Here is an 18477-nt window from a genome sequence, read left to right as displayed (position 1 = left end):
TACCTGTTCCTGCATACAATCAAATCTCTATCTCAAGTTTATTTAATTAGTTTTGATTGTACAATTCAGAGACTTTGTATAATTTGGCAAAAAAATGTGTTGAAAATATACAGTATATCATTTTCAGTGGCAATTATGATATACCTTTTATATTTCAAATTTTTGTCATGCTTTATGAAGAAGTGTTCCTGAGACTGCTTATGGTCTCCTCAAATAACTGACTAGATTAGTCAGGCCTGATTTTCTTTTCACTGTTTGCCATGAAAGCGAAACTGAAACTGGGTGGGAATAATGTGGGTGGGGGATGTGTGTGGTGGAAGAAATAATTGAAGTGAGCTGGATTGTATTGTGTAAGTTGTAATCTTCTAATGCCACTTTGCCACTACATCAGACTCAGATGTTCATGAAGCTGAAATAAAGATTGTATATTTCAATGATTAGTCTTTCAGTTACAAATAGTAATTAAATAGATTTCTTAATAATACAAAATTAGAACCTCTTAAGGAATACATTACAATACATTACAATGGGGGGGGGGAAGTAGTGCTTTAATTATCAAGTCAATGTTTGATATATATACAGTGGATTCTGGTTAATTAGGCCATCCATTAATCAGGGCAACCACTTATTCAGGACAGCTCTTAAGAACAAAACTCATCAAGAAATAGCCGGGATTCCTTTCATTTATTTGGGGCACTATGTCTCTTAATTGGGACAGCAGCCGGTTGCCCAACTAGCACCAACTGCATGCACTTGTGTGGGCATTAAAACGAATAGCTTTTAGATAGCGTCAGTTGCATGTGCTCATGCATTGTTATCCATTGGAGCCAACAGACACCAATTCAAAAAGCAGTGATTTTTGATAATTTTGTTTTTTATTTTGACTTTATGCCAGAAGAAAATGAAGGCAGCCTAAAATATGCACTAGATGTCTGCTGATTATGTTCATGTACAGTCAATCTGAAGAACACGGCAGTTTACACTGGATTAATTCCTCCATTGATAACTTAGGAACTAATAAGCAGTTTTATAGTACTGCAGTAGTTTTGCTGGTGTTCTAATCTGTTCCGTATTTCATTTAAATGCATAATTTGTTACTCAGTTAAACAATTGTCTTTTTTATATACCTTTTTATCTATTTCCATAAATCTTCAGCTAATTGGGACATATGCTTAATTGGGCCAAAATGTATTGGTCATGATGCGTCCCAGTTAACTGGAATCCACTGTAATGCCTTTAATTATGCCATTTTTGTATTTTTTATGCACCTTGCTACCAATATGGACCAAATCCTCTGGCTATTGACTTTTGTAGTTTTAGACAATAGAACACAGAGGAGTTCAGCACAGGAATAGGCTGTTTGGACCACAATGTTGTGCCAAACTAATTACAGGGTGTCCCCAGGTTATGAGCGAATTCCGTTCCTGAGTCCATCTTTAAGTCAGATTTGTACATAAGTCGAAACAGGTACATCTAGTGTTATTTAGTGTCAGTTAGTCAAACGTTTGTCTTAGTATATAGTATATATTTTACCTTTCTATGCATATAAAATACTTAAGAAACATATGTATTTCAATAATTAACCACTGCATTGCTTAGTAATAATTGTAGCTTTCATCCAGGCAGGGCCTTTCATATACTCCATTATTCTCACTTTACCCTTTACCTGTATCCTTTAAAGTTGTTCCAATCGTTGACCGACTGTAGCCTAAAGCTTTTCCAATGACTGATGGCGTTTCACCTCTTTCCAATCGCTTTATTATTTCCACTTAATTTTCAATCATGATCATTTTCCGTCAACGGATCAGAAAACTGCGAATTTTATGTTCTAACGCTGAGCAGCAGTGAACCGTCTGATTGGCCTATCAGAGTTCTCTTTAGGAACTAGTTGACTTGATCAGCATTTCTGATCTGGCTATATTTCACGATCGCACTTAATAAAAAAAAAACAACAGCAGCTGTGGGCAGCGGGTCTTGTGCTGCTCCGGGTCCTGAAGTCCACCCACGCTGAGACAGGTTAAATGGGACAAGTGGGGGGCTGTGCTGACTGGAAAAGGTGGGGGGGAGTCAGGATGAATCTTGCTAAGAAGTATTTAAGCCAAATACAAAGTTACACACTCAACACAGTGTTATCGGCAACAACTTAAAATGGAGGATGGCGTTTTCCGCCCTCGGTTCGAAGTACTAGTTGTCCGTAAGTTGGACGTTTGTAACTCGGGGACTGCCTGTAAATTAATAATAAAATGCCCAACTAAATCAACCCTTTTTGCTTACACAATATCTGTAATCCTTCCAATTCTGCACATATATGTACCTGTCTAAGAGCCTCTTGAATGCCTCCATTTCATTTACTTTCACCACCACTGCAGGCAGCACATTCTAGACACCTATCACTCTGTGTAAAATCAAATTGGTCCACACATCTCTTTTGAATCTAACCCCTCTCTATAAGTGCATGTCCTCTTGTATTAGACATTTCAAACCTGATATAAAGATGCTCTCTATGTATGTCCTTCATAATCTTATAAACCTCTATCAGATCTCCCCTTTGCCTCTACTGCTTCAAAGAAAAGCAACCTAAGCTTGTCTATCATCTCCCTATAGCACATGTCCTCTAATCCTTGCAGCATCCTGTTAAACCTCTTCTGCACTCTCTCTAGCTACAACTATTTTGTAATGGGGCAACCAGACTGAATGTAATACACCAGATGCAGTCTAACCTGAGATTTATAAAACTGCAAATTAACTTCAACTCTTAAACTCATTTCCTTGACTAATAAAAGCAAGCTTGCCATATACCTTTATTACCATCTTATCAACCTTTGTGGCCACTTTTAGGGAGCTAAGAACTTCGACCCCAAGATCCCACTGAGCATCAACATTGTTAAAGGTCTTACCATTAATTATGTATTATCTTATGACATTGTATCTGCCAAGGTGCAACACTTCATTTTTGGCCAGGTTAAATTCTATCTGCCTTTTCTTCACCCATGTTTGCAACTGATCTATGTCCTGCTGTATCCTCTGCCTGTCTTGTACAACACCACCAATATTGAATCATCTGCAAACTTACTAAACTATCCATAACATTTTTAAGCAGGTCATTTATATGCATACAGCAGAGGTCCCAATATAGATCCCTGCTGAACACCACAAAACACAGACCTCCAGAGGGAATAGGTGCCATTGTCCACTATGCTCTGTCTTCTACGGACAAGTCAATTCTGAAGCCAAATGGCCAGTACACTATGGATCCAATGCATCTTGATCTTCTGATGAGCTTCCAATGAGGAACCTTGTCAATCAACTTACTAAAATCAATGTAGACAACATCCACAGCTCTACCTTCATCTTACCTTCCCAGGAAACTCAATCAAGTTTGTAAGATAAGAATCTGCCCTGCACAAAGCCATGCTGACTATCCCCAATAAGGCCATGGTTTAGCAAATGCTCATTGGATGGCATGATAATCAGCAGTTGACATGATGCATTACAATGCCAGTAGTCAGGGTTCAAATCCTCTGTTGTCTGTAAGGAGTTTGTACATTCTCCCTATGATGTGTGGGTTTTCTCTGGGTGTTCCAGTTTCCTCCCACATTCCAAAGACGTATATGATTAATAAGCATGCCATGTTGGCACTTTCTCAGTCATTGATGCAAATGACACATTTCACTGTATGTTTTGATGTAAATGAGACAAATAAAGTTAATCTTTAAATCCTATCCCTAAGGATCTTTTCCAATAACTTCCCTACCACTGGCGTGAGACACCAGTCTACTTTCCAGGATTATCCCTATTTTCCTACTTGAAGAATAGAATAATATCAGCTACTTGCCAGTCCTCAGGAGCTCAGCTCTGGCTAGAGAAGACACAAATACATTGGTCAAAGCCCCAGCAGTCTCATCTCTTGCCTCTCTCAATAACCTGTGGCATATTCCATTAAGCCCTAAGGACTTCCGTAGCTTAATGTTCTTTAAGAGACTCAACACTACCTCCTTCTTTATCTCAAAATGTCCTATACTGATCTCCCCATCTTCCTACCTCCTTCTTTATCTCAATATGTCCTGCAATGATCTCGTTATCCTCCATGTTCTTCTCTTTAGTAAATACTGATACAAACTACTTATTTAGGACCTCATACACATGCTCTGCCTCCAAGCACATGTTCCCTCCTTCAGTGATTTAAGGATTTGTTACACGTGCATTGAAACACAATGAAATGTATCATTTGCACCAAGGACCAACACAATTTGAGGATATGCTGGTAGCCTGCAGGTGTCATCATGTTTCCAGCACTGATATAGCATGCCCAAAACTTACTAATTTTGACGTGTACATCTTTGGAATGTGGGAAGAAACTGGAGTATTTGGAAGAGAAACTTTATTCTTGAGTGATTCTACCCATTCCCTCGTTATCCTGTTGTTCTGATGTACGCATAGAAAGCCTTGGGATTTTCTTTGATCATACTTGCCAAGGACTTTTCATGGCCCCTTCTGGCTTTCTTTTATTCCCTTCTTGAGGTCTTTACTGGCTTCTTTATAATCCTCAAGATTTCCTTATAAGCTTTTGCAGTTGTTCAGTGACGTCCTTGGTTCTCTTGCACCAGAGAGGCAACATGCAATCTGGGAGTCAATTCTTCAGCCACAAAAAATGGTGTCAGTTTCTTCCCTTCTGCATCCCCTACCATTGTTACTATCACTCCTATCCCATGCAACTAAGATATTTTTTTAATGGTCCCAACTTGGACAATACTTCCCTGTGGAGCCATCAACCTAATGGTATTCCAAAAGTGAAGTTATTGATGATAAATGAGATTTTCTCAGGTAGTTGTACTTCAATTCATCTCTGCTGTTTCCACTATGATGGTTACCCATTCTCTCTCTGCCTGTACACTCTACTGTGACATCATAAGGGACAACATTGATTGGAGACCAATTTCAATGATGAATGGGATCTTGGGAGGAGATGAGCTGGATCATCCATTCATCATTTCTGGCTAAAGCTGCCAATGCTTCAGCCTTCTGTTTTGACACCTGTGTGTTGGCGTCTGCTATTATCAAGGGCAAAACTGTTCTTGGAGCTTACCCTTCCTTGTTCTAGCTCTTTCCTTATTCACTGTAATACATAAGTGAATTTGGCTGGATTGTAGCTTGTTCTGTTATCAGAGTAACCACGAGAAATTCATTTTTTCATGTTTCTGTGAATCTAGTAGATATTTCTTATAACCTTTTTCTTACAAACCACTTTGAGTTAAATTGTTTCGAGGGGTGGGTGAATGAGAAAAGTATTATTTATAGAGTGCATGGGTACAAGTCCAATATAAAACTAAGTGCTGAAAGTTCTGGTTTCTTTTTGGATATCAAACATTTGAAGTTTTAAATTTTTTTCAATTAAAGATTCAATAAATTCAATTTATTTGGAACAGCTTTTTAGCCACTTGAGGCATGTTGGATGTTCTGTATGAACAGAGAGGTTACAGAGAAGGGAAAGGTATTTGGGTTATTAGTGTTACATGATCTGGTGAACTCCTTAACATTTAATTTTCTGGTCTTATTGAATAGTACAAGCCTCCATAAGATTCTCCTAATTAGGATGTCATCATTCAAAACTCAAATTGTGCTTTTTGTAACAGATGTTCAAGGACCACTTCATTTATAATAGGGATTAAATTTAGGGAAAATACATTGATTTTATCGTTATAAGTGTGTAACCCTAAGCAATAGTGTGAAGTAGTTTTGTGATGTAGTTTGTCTTTGTGATGTCATTACAATGGAGATAAAAAACTAATTTTCTATTGGTCTTATTTTTCCACAGAAGTATGATAGATGAGCTGTCCTTGTTTGGTTATTTGAGGAATACTCTTAGTAGATGGAGGACAACAGGGCAGGACATGATGAGATGTACAGTAAAATTTGCAGATAATTTAGTAATTTTTTAGCATGGAAATTTTACAGTTCAGAATTATTCAATGGCTATCATGATGGAAAGAAGCCAAGGCTCTTAAAATTGTACATAATTTCTGCTACTAGAAGCAGATGGTATACCTCAAACACTATCTACATATGGCAGCTGAAAAATGCAGAGTTTCCAAATCATAAACCTTTTTGGTAGTTCCTTGGGAATTGCTCATGTGAATTTTAATCTTTTAATCATTTTCACTTACCTTTTAAAGTACAGAGTGCAGAACTAAGACTATTAAAAATGGCCTATACTAAAGGTCTGTAACCCCTGTTTTAACAAATTATTTGTGTCTTGCTCTCAGGAATTCTCGTATCCATAGTCTGTTAACCCAGCTGGAGAAGCTTACTTCAGAAGGGTCATTGCAGGATGTGGAGAATGGCCGTTACGTTACTTCCAAACTTCTGCATCTGGCTCAGACTCAAGGTAATATTGTAAGATTATTAAAATTTATAATCTTTAAATAGAGTACAATTTACTAAGAAATACTGCCTTTCTATGGTTAAAAAGCAGCAAAAATTGTTTACGTACAATAACTACCCACCTTGGTGTCTTCAGACAGACAGACATACTTTATTAATCCCGAGGGAAATTGGATTTCATTACAATCGCACCAACTATGAATAGTGTAGAAATAAAGCAATAGAAAACCATAAATAATTAAATAATAGTAAGTAAATTATTCCAAATGGAAATAAGTCCAGGACCAACCTATTGGCACAGGGTGTCTGACGCTCCGAGGGAGGAGTTGTAAAGTTTGATGGCCACAGGAATGACTTCCTATGACGCTCAGTGTTGCATCTCGGTGGAATGAGTCTCTAGCTGAACGTACACTGGTGCCTAACCAGTACATTATGGAATGGATGGGAGACATTGTCCAAGATGGCATGCAACTTGGACAGCATCCTCTTTTCAGACACCACCGTCAGAGAGTCTATTGTAAATGAAAATGAACAGTCATTGTTCTCTGTCACATAGACATAGAATCAAGGCCTGTTAATTAGGTAGCTTGGAACTTGGAGGTTCTAAAGTAGCTATTTTACATATTATTAGATGTTAATATTCAACATGCTTTTAATTTACTTCTTAACAAATATCGTGTCATCGAATGACACCTTTTCCAGTGAGCTCAGTAAGTTTAAAGAGAGTGGGGCAAAGGAGGCACCGGTAACTTTCAGGGGAGCATAGGAAACGGAGCAGGATGAGTTTCAGGGCCGCGCAGGAATTGGGACCTCAGTCTGTGAAAGGCACTGGGAGCCAGGTGCCAAACAATTGCATTTCCAAGTAGTCAAATAAGCAGTCTCAAATCTAATTTGTGCAGCAGACTGTGCTAGTCCAGTTCTGATCTGTGTTTAACCTTGCATGCATAGCTCAGAAACGGGCCTTCAGACCTATCTAGTTTGTGCTGAACTATTAATCTGCCTAGACCCATCAACCTGCACCTGGACCATAGCCCTCCATACTGCTCCCATCCATGTACCTGTCCAAATTTCACTTAAATTTTGAAATCAACCCCACATCTGCCATTTGTACTGGCGGCTCATTCCACACCCTCACCCCCCTCTGAGTGAAGCAATTCCCCCTCATGTTCCCCCTTAAACATTTCACCTTTCACCCTTAACCCCTATCTCTAGTTCTAGCCTTGCCTAACCTCAGTGGAAAAAGCCTGCTTGCTTTTACCCTACCTATATCCCTCATAATTTTATCAAATTTCTCCTCAGTCTTTTATGTTTTAGGGAATAAAGTCTTAATGTATTCAACTTTTTTCTATGACTCAGGTCCTCAAGTCCTGGCAACATCCTTGTAAATATTCTCTGCACTCTTTGAACCTTCTTTACATCTTTCCTGTAGGTAGGTGACCAAAACTCTACACAGTACTCCAGATTAGGCCTCACCAATGCCTTACACAACTTATAACATCCCAACTGCTGTACTCAGTACTTTGATTTATGAAGGCCAATGTGCCAAAAGCTTTCTTTACGACCCTATCTACCTGTCACATCATCTTTCTAATGCAAGGACCAGATTTCACTGTTTTTACCTGCTTTATTAGCCAATGATACAATTTAATGTTTTTAAAAAACTGTTAAACTAAATGGATTACATTGCATTACATAGAACTGCAACAAGTAAGCTAATTTCTGGCCCATTTCATGAGAGTACACATGAGAGTAGTCTTGTGGCTGCTCAAATTTTCTTGTTAATTTCGTAGCTGAACTACTTTAATGTTTTAGGATAGACTTGAAAATCACTGATACCTTTTCATTGAGGAGTTACAAGTACTTAATTCTCTTTACAACCTTTTTCTTGTACACTTCTCCAGAACGTGTATAAACTAGAATGAAAGTGGCATGAAAGGGACCAATCAATTATTTATTTAATATACTGTTATGTAATGTAAGGGACAGTCATTTATCATAAATTTATCATCAATGCTTTATCATAAATTCTTTCTGTTCTAAATTCTACACAATATTTATGAATGATATCAAAAGTAAACTTGTCAGCTGAAATTTACTGTTATACCACTGGGTGGCAATGCTAACAAATCACTTGCACCAACTTTTCTCTTCAAAATTGGTTTGAAACAGAGTATTGGGGAAGGGGAATTGAATGAGGTGGACTAATCATTTGCAAGCATGGGCAGTAGACAAAATTGAAAAGGGGGATCTTTTGAGTATAGTAATTTTTTGCTGTCAACGTCCATTTCAATCAGCAGTTTTTGAGTTTCTTTTGTGCAGTATTGACCTATCACTTTCTTCAATTCCCTTTTGCTTCTCTCTTCTATCTTCCATTCCTGCTTTTCTCTTTTTCTCAGTCCATTCCTGGTCTTGCACACATCGCCAATTTATTTTGTGTTGCTGGTTCCCTTCTTTCCACAGTTACTCTCTCAGTATTTGGAGGGATTCTAGGTAATTTTTTTCTGGCCCGAATACTGTTGACCTCAACCAATGATGAATCATTAAATTTCAAGCAAAGGGATTAAGCCTCTGTTATCTCGTGTTTAAGTCACAGCACATGGAGTACTGCATAGATGAAGAACTATTTTGCTCCAGGTACCACTGGGTAACTGTTGCCAGGTGCGTACTACAGTGAGCTCATAAATATTCCCTTTGAAGCCTCAGTTCAGAGTTATTTTATTTGAGTAAGTGATGCCTTTCGGGCAAAACGTGCATGATGGTTGGTTCTTTGGCCCGGAGTCCTGGTTCCACATGGCAAAATCAGTGGTAGAGTAGTTAAATTGGTAACAGTGCTATCTAAAGTATCAGTTTGTATCAGAAAATAAAACTCACCTCACCCTACTTGCTAGAAGGCTTGCAGAGGTACTTTAGTGGCAGAATTCTGAGCTTCAGCTATAAAATGTACATTTTCAATTTGGAAGAGTTTTCTGGTGGAAGTGAATTTGTTGCTCGGATTAGAACATAGAATAGTACACCTCAATGATGAGGCCTTTGACCCACCATGTCTGTACTGACTGTGATGTCAGTATAACTAATCCCATCTGCATGCACATGCTCCTATCTTATCACAGTCTATTCATGAGTCTGTCCAAATGATTTTTTAATGCTGCAATTATATCTGCTTCTCTCACCTTCCCTATAGCAGATTTCAAGTACCTGTCACTTTTTTTAAATTCCTTTTAGTCTACCGGTACTTTAAACTTTCTATTAAAGCTGTGCCCTCAAAATATTTGACGTATGGTGGGGGAAGGGGGGGAAAGACTCTTATCTGTCCTATCAGCACCTTTCATAATTGTATTAACTTCTGCCAGATTGCCAATCTGCCACTGATATTCCATATAAAACAATCCAAGTTTGTTTGACCTCTCCTTGCATCTAATACACGTATGCAAAACACTAGAATTATATTCTGTATTTAAAACTGGTAAATAAATATATACTGAAGTAGTTAGAGATAATGTAATTAGTTACAGTGTGGACATTTCCTCATATTGCAAGAAATTGCTTTCTGCTGAAAATAGTCAATGGCAAATCCTTTGGAGGATATCAGTCAGATGTAATATTATTGTTCCTAATTAATGTGACATCCCTTTTAGTATATGCTGAATGGAATATTCTTTCAATATATAGTTTTCAAAAAGTAGTAAAACTTGCAACACAGATTTGGAAAGGAATTGGTCTTTGACAAATTTTATATGTCTGAATTATATAATAAAATTCAGGCTTAAAGATTTTTTGGTTATGAGAATTAAAATTTCTAGATACTCAAAGCCATAGCAAGTAACACATTTTTAGCTGCTACAGTTCTTATATAAATTGACCCAATGTTAGTACACATACAACTTTTGAAATCTTGCTCATAATATAATTGTTCATCAAAAATTGGAAAATTGATCACAACCTTGTTTTACACAATGCGAGATAAACTGTTTGGATATGGTTATGTACATTTCCTGCCTATAGATTAAATGTACTGCTGCAAAGATGTTTATGAACTCAGTTAACAGAAATGATTGAGCTCAAGAGCTGTGAGGTAATGTTGAAGCTTTATAAAACTGGCTAGACCACATTTGGGGTATTATGTTCAGTTCTGGTCACCTCATTTGTTTTTCTCTTTTGATCAGAGGAGGACGAGAGGTGACTTGATAGAGGTGTATAAGAGGCATAGATAGAATGGATAACTGGTAGATTTTTCCCAGGGCAGCAGTGGCTAATATGAGAGGGCATATTTTAAGTTGATTTGAGGAAAGTATATGGAGGATATCAGTGATAGGTGTTTTTTATTACACACAAGAATGGTAAGTGCATGGAACACACTGCTGGGAATAGTGGTAAATGTTAGGGACATTTAAGAAACTTTTAGGAAATGCATAAAAGAAAAATGGAGGGTTATGTGGGAGGGAAGGAGTTGACTGAATTTGGAGGAGATTAAAAGGTCAGCAGGACATTGTGGGCTGAATGGCCTGTATTGCACTGTAGTGTTCTATGTTTTAGTTTCAAAATGCTTGACTCTATTGTATTTCTTGGGATGGAATGGGGGAAATGACAAGTGGATAGTGTGGGGAAAAATGTGCATTGATTTTGTTTAAATTTACTTCTGGGATTGAATTTGAATTATTTTGAAAAAAAATGATTGCATGCTTTTAGGAATAAAATTAAAAGTTCCCTTTTATAGAACATAGTACAACACAGGACCAGTCCCTTCTACTAACGATATCTGTGTGGTTCATGTTACTAATTTAAACACCACATGTTCTATATATCCTTCATTACATTTTCATATGTTTGTCTAAATGTTTCTTAAATGTTGCTATCGTATCACCTTCCACCTTCGTTCCTGGTAATATGTTTCAGGCACCTGCCGCTCTCTGTGTATATATAAAAAGAACTTGCCTCTTAAATCTTTAAATCTTATTTTCAAACTATGCCTTTAGTAGCTGACATTTTAACATTAAAAAAAAGGATTATCTACCCTATCTATGGCACTCATAATTTTAAATTCAGTGGATTTCAGTAAATTAGGCCATTGGTTAATCGGTTCGGCTGCTTATTTCGGACAACTCTTAAAGAACAAAAACTAACGGAGAAAATTCCTGGGATATCCCTCGTTTATCTGGGACACTGCTACTTAATTGGGCTGGAGACTGTTGCTGAACAGGTTCTAACTAGCATCAGTCGGGTGCATTTGTAGCTATGTCTCCATTAGAAGCTACACCATGCTTAGAGTGAACAGTTTTTAAATAGCATCAGTTGCACATGTTTGTTTGTTAGAGAAAATTACTGTCGCCAGTTAGACTTATACGAAGACTCAGGCCCTGGTATGATCATGGAGAACCAGCAATGACTCTGCTAAGGCAAGCACAAGCATGGTCTTTTATACCTAAAAATACGTGCAATTCAGCAGTTTTCAGGGGTAAAGACTTCCTGTTTAGACCTTACCAACAATGTTCCAGATGCTTCCATTTCTTATACAGAATTAGATGTAGGCTCCCCACATACACAATCAGTTCCCCATTAATTTGAAGAAACCAAGCCGTTTCTCCTGTAGCCTTGAAGGCTGAAGGAACCTCCCCATTAATTTGAAGAAACCAAGCCGTTTCTCCTGTAGCCTTGAAGGCTGAAGGAACCTCCCCATTAATTTGAAGAAACCAAGCCGTTAGTCATATAGTCTTGAAGGCCAATAGTTTCTCCCCATTGATTATAAAAAACTAAGTCATTAGTAACATAGCCTTGAGAGGTAAGGGCTCCTCCTTACACACTATATCAGTGCGTTATCAGTTCTTTATTTTCAACAGGACTTACTACATCTGTGCATTATCAGTTATTTATTTCTAACAGGATTTATTCCTAATTAGTACAAGTAGACAGATCCCATTTGCTTCTTACCCTGCTATTCTCATGATTTTGTTAACCATTAATTCTCAGGCTTAATTTTCTTCCACACTGTTCAAAACACAGTGATTTTTGTCACTGATCGTTGGTGAGAAATAAGCAGTAAGGCAGTTCAGAACTGTTTGCTCTCTGAGGTTTCAAGCGTTCAGGCTTGGAGATGGCAGAAATGACCAGGAATGAAAATGAAACAATTTCACTACTTCAACAAGTAAGGAACTAAAAAGAATTTAGGCACTGGCAGTCATCTTTAATATTACAATGAAAATGAAGATTTGGAGGATGCAATCGTATATGTCATGCAATTGTATGAAGACGGTCTGTTAGCACACTCAATGTCTGCACTGATTTTTTTCATTGCAATCGCTGAATGAATTCTTCTGTCAATACCTATTAGGAACTAATATACAATTTTATAGTACTATCAGTTTTGTACCACTATTGGTAGTGTTCTAATATGTTTTGTATTTCAATTAATACATAATTTGTTATTCAGTTTGTTTTTTTAAAAAATATATCTTTTACCTATTTCCATGAAACTTTGGCTTATTGGGCCAAAATGTACTGGCCCCAATGTGTCCCAATTAACTGGAATCCACTGTACTCTTATCAGGTCACTCTTTGGAAGTTTCTTTGGACTGGCATCATTAGTTGCTGAGTGTTATAGAGTAACTTCTGTTAAAAAATTGTATCTACCTAGTGATGTTACGTGATGGAAATTGTAGATTCTCTCTTCTAATTCTACTTCATTGGTTATTTGATACTGGATTTGGTTTCTCGGGGTCAGACTTGGTCTTTGATTCACCTCCTGTTACTTTTTTTTTACTTCTTATGGAAGGAAGGTAATTAATAAAGCAGCTGAGTTTGTCTGAGCCCAAGGCACTACCCTGAGAAACTCCTGTATTCATTTACTGGGGCCTCTTAATGACCATAATTATCTCCCTTTCCTCAATGTATGACTGCAGCCATTAGAATATTTTTCACTTACTGCTCAATTACTTCAATTTACCAGGGCTGCCTTATGCTATATTTGGCCAAATAGTGCCTTGCTATCTATCAAATGGTATTACTCTCTCATGCCAAGAATTCAGCTCTTTATCCATGTTTGGACCACTGCTTTGATGGTGTTTGGACTGAATGGTTCCAGCAAACCCCAGATGTGGCATTGATGTTGGTGGGTGAGTGCCCCATGATAGCACTGCTTTTGACACCTTCCAACACTTGCAATTGAGTAGCCTGATTCAGCGGAAATTAATGAGATTGGATTTGTCTTTCTTTTTGTGACAGTGAATACTTAATCAATTTTCCATATTGCCAGTTTTATGAATTGTGGAAGCCAGTCTTCAATAGTATAGTTAGACTTTTCAGGTGCTGTACCCTTTGTTGTATTCAGAACTCTCATCCATTTCATGCAGTGACTTGCAGTTAATTGAATTGGTTGAAGACTAGCTTCCATGCTGAAGGGATTTTAGGAGGAAGTGGAAGTGAATCTCGTAGTTGCTTCTTAACTGCTGAAGGTCATTGTTACTGCTTCAGTGTTGACTCAAGCACTTACACGTTGGATTGTTTCTTCACTAATGGGGCTATTCTCGCAGTTTTCTCCTATTAGCTGATTAATTATCCACTGCCATTTACAACTAGATGTAGCAGGACTGCAGACTTGGTCTGTTCTGGAACTTTTGTAAAACATTAGGATAGATTGGTTATCAGGCCAGTTAAGATATACCGCAAGATACTATGCAGAGTGAGAGAAGAGATTGCAGTGCCTTTGGCGATTACCTCCTAGTCTGATTAGGGATAGTCAACATGGCTTTGTGAGAGGCAGGTCATCACTCACAAGCCCGATTGAATTCTTTGAGGAAGTGTCAAAGCAAATTAATGAAGGCAGAGCAGCGGATATGGTGTATATGGATATCAGTAAGGCATTTGTCAAGATTTCCTATGCCAGGCATGGCATCCAGGGAAACTTGGCTGCATGGATTCAGAATTGGCTTGCACGTACTGCAGAGGGCAATATAGATGGAACATATTCTGACTGGAGGTCAGTGACCAGTGTTGCTCCACAGGGATATGTTCAGAGTTCCTTGTTCTTTGACTTGGATAACAAAAGTTTGCAGATGTCATGAAGGTTGGTAGTGTTGAGGATAGCGTTGAATATTGTTGTAGGTTACAATAGGAATTTGATAGGACGCTGAAAAGTGGCAGATGGAATTCAATCCAGAAGAGTGTGAAAATGTGTTTGATGGAAAGTATAGGGTGGATGTCAGAGGTAAGGTTTTTACACAGAGAGTGGTAGGTGTGTGGAACGAGCTGCCAGTGGTGGTGGTAGATGCAGATACATTAGGGGCATTTATGAGACTCTTAGGCACATGAATGAAAGAAAAATGGAGCCCTGGGAAGAGATGCATTAATCTTTGGGTAGGTTAAAGGGTTGACACATCATGAGCTGAAGGGCCTATACTGTTTTATGTTCTACGTTCATGGTATGTCTTATTTCTGGTTAAAGGTATTTATTTTTGCCTGTTTAGCTATACTGTTTTCCAATTTTAAACCATTTTGTTTGTTAATGGCAGAGGCTAAATTATAGACATTTCAAGCATAATTGCTGATGAAGAGTCTCGGCTCAAAGCATCAGCTGTTTTTATTTCCTTCCATAGATTGCAGCCTGACATGCTGAGTTCCTCCAGCATTCTGTATGTGTTGCTATAGACTTTAGGTGGCTTGTTTGGCAGGTTCCTTTTTCAGTATTTGTAACTTTACCAATTGTCCTGTGCTTTGTAAGGTATTGGGGAGCAACTGTAGTGGCAGTGGTGGATGCAGTGATATTGCCTCAAATGCAAATACCATTGTTTATTAACTTGACAGCTGTGAATGCTTTCTCTCTCTCTCTGTCAGGTTTGACTTCAGTTTTGAAGAATTCTGATACTGAATAAAATGTATGTGGAATACCAAGCCCAGAACTGCTAATTACCATATCAAATGTGGTGTGTGTGTGTGCGCGCGCGTGCGCGCATGTGTATTGTGATAGTCTCTGCATGTTCTTATTTCAAATTCTTCTTGATGTATATTTAATATTTCAGTAATATTTGAGTACTCTTGTGCATATGTTGATTAAGCATTCTTTGTTTAAATAATTCATTATGATTTTATGTAAAAATAAGTGAATTTGCATATGTCATAATGCTACCACATGATATACGCGCACCTCGCTAACGTAAGAATGAAGTACACAACTTATCTCCCAACTCTTCTGTTTTGCTTTCAGTTAGTTTTTATGTCTTGGCATTGCAAAACATAACACTTCTGGTACCATGACATGACAAGCAAGTTGGAAATATAATTTGTTAAGTCAACTGCTCATATACAATAATTTACAGGGTCATCTTTATTTCTTCAACTTCTTAAATGTGCTAAGATATTTTCTGACCTCTGCTGTGCTTTTGATAATCTATAAAATGAAGTTTTCAGCAATTGTTACTAGTATGCACCTACAAAATTAACTGACAGTCTACAACAGCGATGGCCAGCTCTGTGGACAGAAAGTACCTCATCCACGGCTGTACTCTGCAGGAAAGTATGTCCCAGATTAATGTTGGATCCTTGAAAACTTGCATTCTCTTATTCAGGTTGAGTACCCTGAAATTCCAAAATCAGAAAACCGCCAAAATCTGAATTTATTTTGAGCGCTGATGTGATGTCACAAGTGGAAAATTTCACAAGACACTGGGAAGGTTCCAAGCAATGCACAGGTCTCTGCATGTACAGATGGTTATGAGAGGCGACCTCACATATGTAATGAACAGAAATTAATGAAAAATAAAAAAACACTATACAGTGTTTTTAAGCGAAAAATGAAGATCTTGTGTATTGAAGGAGTGGATTTGTCAGCGTTGGAGTGAACATACGTCACTTAGCGGTATGCTGATCATGAAACAAGTAAAGATCTATAACAATGAACTGAAAATTGAAGGTATTTGTGAATATTCAGCAGGCTAGTTGCAGAAATTTAAGAAAAAGCATGGCATTACATTTTAACGTGTCTGCTGATCACAAAAATTTAGCACCAGTACAAGTCTATGATGATTGTTTTTATACCTTATGTAAAACCTGAAAAAAAAGTAAAATTCAAATGCAGTGTACTGTAACTTTTTAATCAAAACATGGCATTGTAGGTGGAGACTAAAAGCCTGCCATTGTTTGTGTTGTTCAAGAGGTGATTCGGGTATTCTCTCCTGATGCTGCTGTGCTCCTTTTGTGACACTGCACACATTATATTTTCATTATATTGTATGTAATCATTTTTACTGTTAAATACATACAGTATGTGCGATGAACAAGATAAAGACTGCTAACTTTGAGCCATCTATCTCATTAAATCATGAAATAATGCAAAATAATAAATGTTAAAAGTAATGAAAGAATAGTGCAAAAATCTTGTTTACTTTTCTGTCTGAGCTACTATGGACATGTAAATAGTTTTCTAGTAAGAGATATCGTTCAATTTGGTGCTTATGATTTTGGAGTGAAGGAGGATGAGAGGAGACTTGATAGAGGTGTACAAGATAACAAGAGGCTTAGATCAAGTGGATAGCCAGAGACTTTTTAACCGGTCAAAAATTGCTTATTTTAAAATGAAAAGGTAAGAGTCGGGTGAAAGGGCCTGGGGATTGTAGAAGCAGGGCTATGTAGGAGTGAAGCACTAAATTAATCTTAAAGTAGATTTAAACGGCACAGCATGAGCCGAAGATCCCTTAGTGTGCTGTAATGTTCTATATTCCACATATTATCTGTATTTACCTGCCGAAGCCATCAATCAGATATATAGTTGTTTTCTAATGTTGGTGACTTTCTTTTGATAATTAATTAGATGCATCCAATAGGTTTTTGAGATGTGTTGACAGGAATTTACCATCTGCTTTTCATGTAATACTTGCTCTTTGTACTTCCATAGTTACTTCTCACATTATATGCCAACTCCATGTTCATGGGGCTGCTTAAGCATTATATTTGACATACTTGTAATATTTGTTTTTCTCCTTTCAATTGCATGGTATAAATTACTGGATTTCAAGTACTGTATTTGATTCTGGTGGCCAGATGAGATCTATTACGTGTAGAATGAATTGGATATAAGCTGGTGCTGTTTTTCCACCTCAAATTGAGACGCTAACTTTGGAGAACATGAGAATCAAAACTGCCGTTGCCAAAAATCCAATAGAGAAGTGGAAATGTTTGGAAACACTCAACGGGTCAGGTAGCATCTGTGGGAAGAGAAGCAGAGTTAACATTTCCATTCAGATAAAGACATTAACTCAATTTTGCTTTGTTTCTCTTCCCACATGGAGCTTAACCTACTGAATGTTCCCAGCATTTTCTATTTTCCTTTTGTAGTATGAATAAATGTCAGAAATTTCTTGATGTGCCAACCAAGAAGCTGCTTCAAGAGGCTGTCAGTTAGCTTTGTAGTTATTTGATTTTATCACATTTATTAGCTATTTATTTAATTAAGATTTATTATTAGTGTTCATGCAGTCAAGGGTACAACAATCAATGATAGGTATCCTAATGATTTCTTTCTTTACCCAGCTTATTTGTATCTCCCTTATTAATTGCAAATTGTGATATATTTAGGCGTAAATATGCAAATGGACTATTTATATTCAGTATAGTGGAATGACCTTATACTTTTAATGCAATGTCATGTTACTTGTTGGTCTGCATTAAGGAACAGACCTATGTTCTAAATCTCATGCAGTCTCAGGAACATGAAAGAGTATCTCTGGGGCTACCTTCAGGTACATCATTGCTGTCAATGCACATCAAATGATGAATATCAAATCAGATCTAATGGGGAAAACTTGAGGGATTTTTTGAAACTCTTCAAAACATTTGCTGAACAGTGTTGATCAATGGTTCAGACTGCAGAACCTTAGGGATGTAAAACATTTAGACCTAGAATTTTTCCTGGGTGTACAGTGAGTCACTAAATTGAACAGCTAATAACAATTCTTATTTAAAAAAAAGGGGATAATTGATCACAGGAAGATTAAAGCCCACAGAGGGAAACTTTGAGTGATGGAGCAGGATCACTATTCATTTGGGGAAACAAGACAAGACCCCTGCTCAAACTTGTATGCTACTTTGGTATCTTAGGAATATACAGTCATG

At 37.5% G+C, this 18477-nt stretch overlaps 1 protein-coding gene across 9 annotated transcripts in view; it reads left to right on the top strand.

Annotated features, from left to right (window-relative positions):
- agtpbp1 (ATP/GTP binding carboxypeptidase 1) overlaps positions 1-18477 on the top strand; it is a 254072-nt gene that overhangs the window by 48745 nt on the left and 186850 nt on the right. For all 9 annotated transcript variants that reach the window (XM_073071166.1, XM_073071108.1, XM_073071156.1 and 6 more), the window contains one exon: positions 6264-6385. In XM_073071166.1, coding sequence (XP_072927267.1) covers positions 6264-6385 — 122 coding nt within the window. The remainder of the gene's footprint in view (positions 1-6263; positions 6386-18477) is intronic.

Source organism: Hemitrygon akajei, chromosome 2 (genome assembly GCF_048418815.1).
Source record: "Hemitrygon akajei chromosome 2, sHemAka1.3, whole genome shotgun sequence".
In the NCBI taxonomy this organism is placed as follows: Eukaryota; Metazoa; Chordata; class Chondrichthyes; order Myliobatiformes; family Dasyatidae; genus Hemitrygon; species Hemitrygon akajei.
The sequence above is the reverse complement of the archived record's forward strand: the minus strand, read 5'-3'. Positions and strand labels throughout refer to the sequence as shown.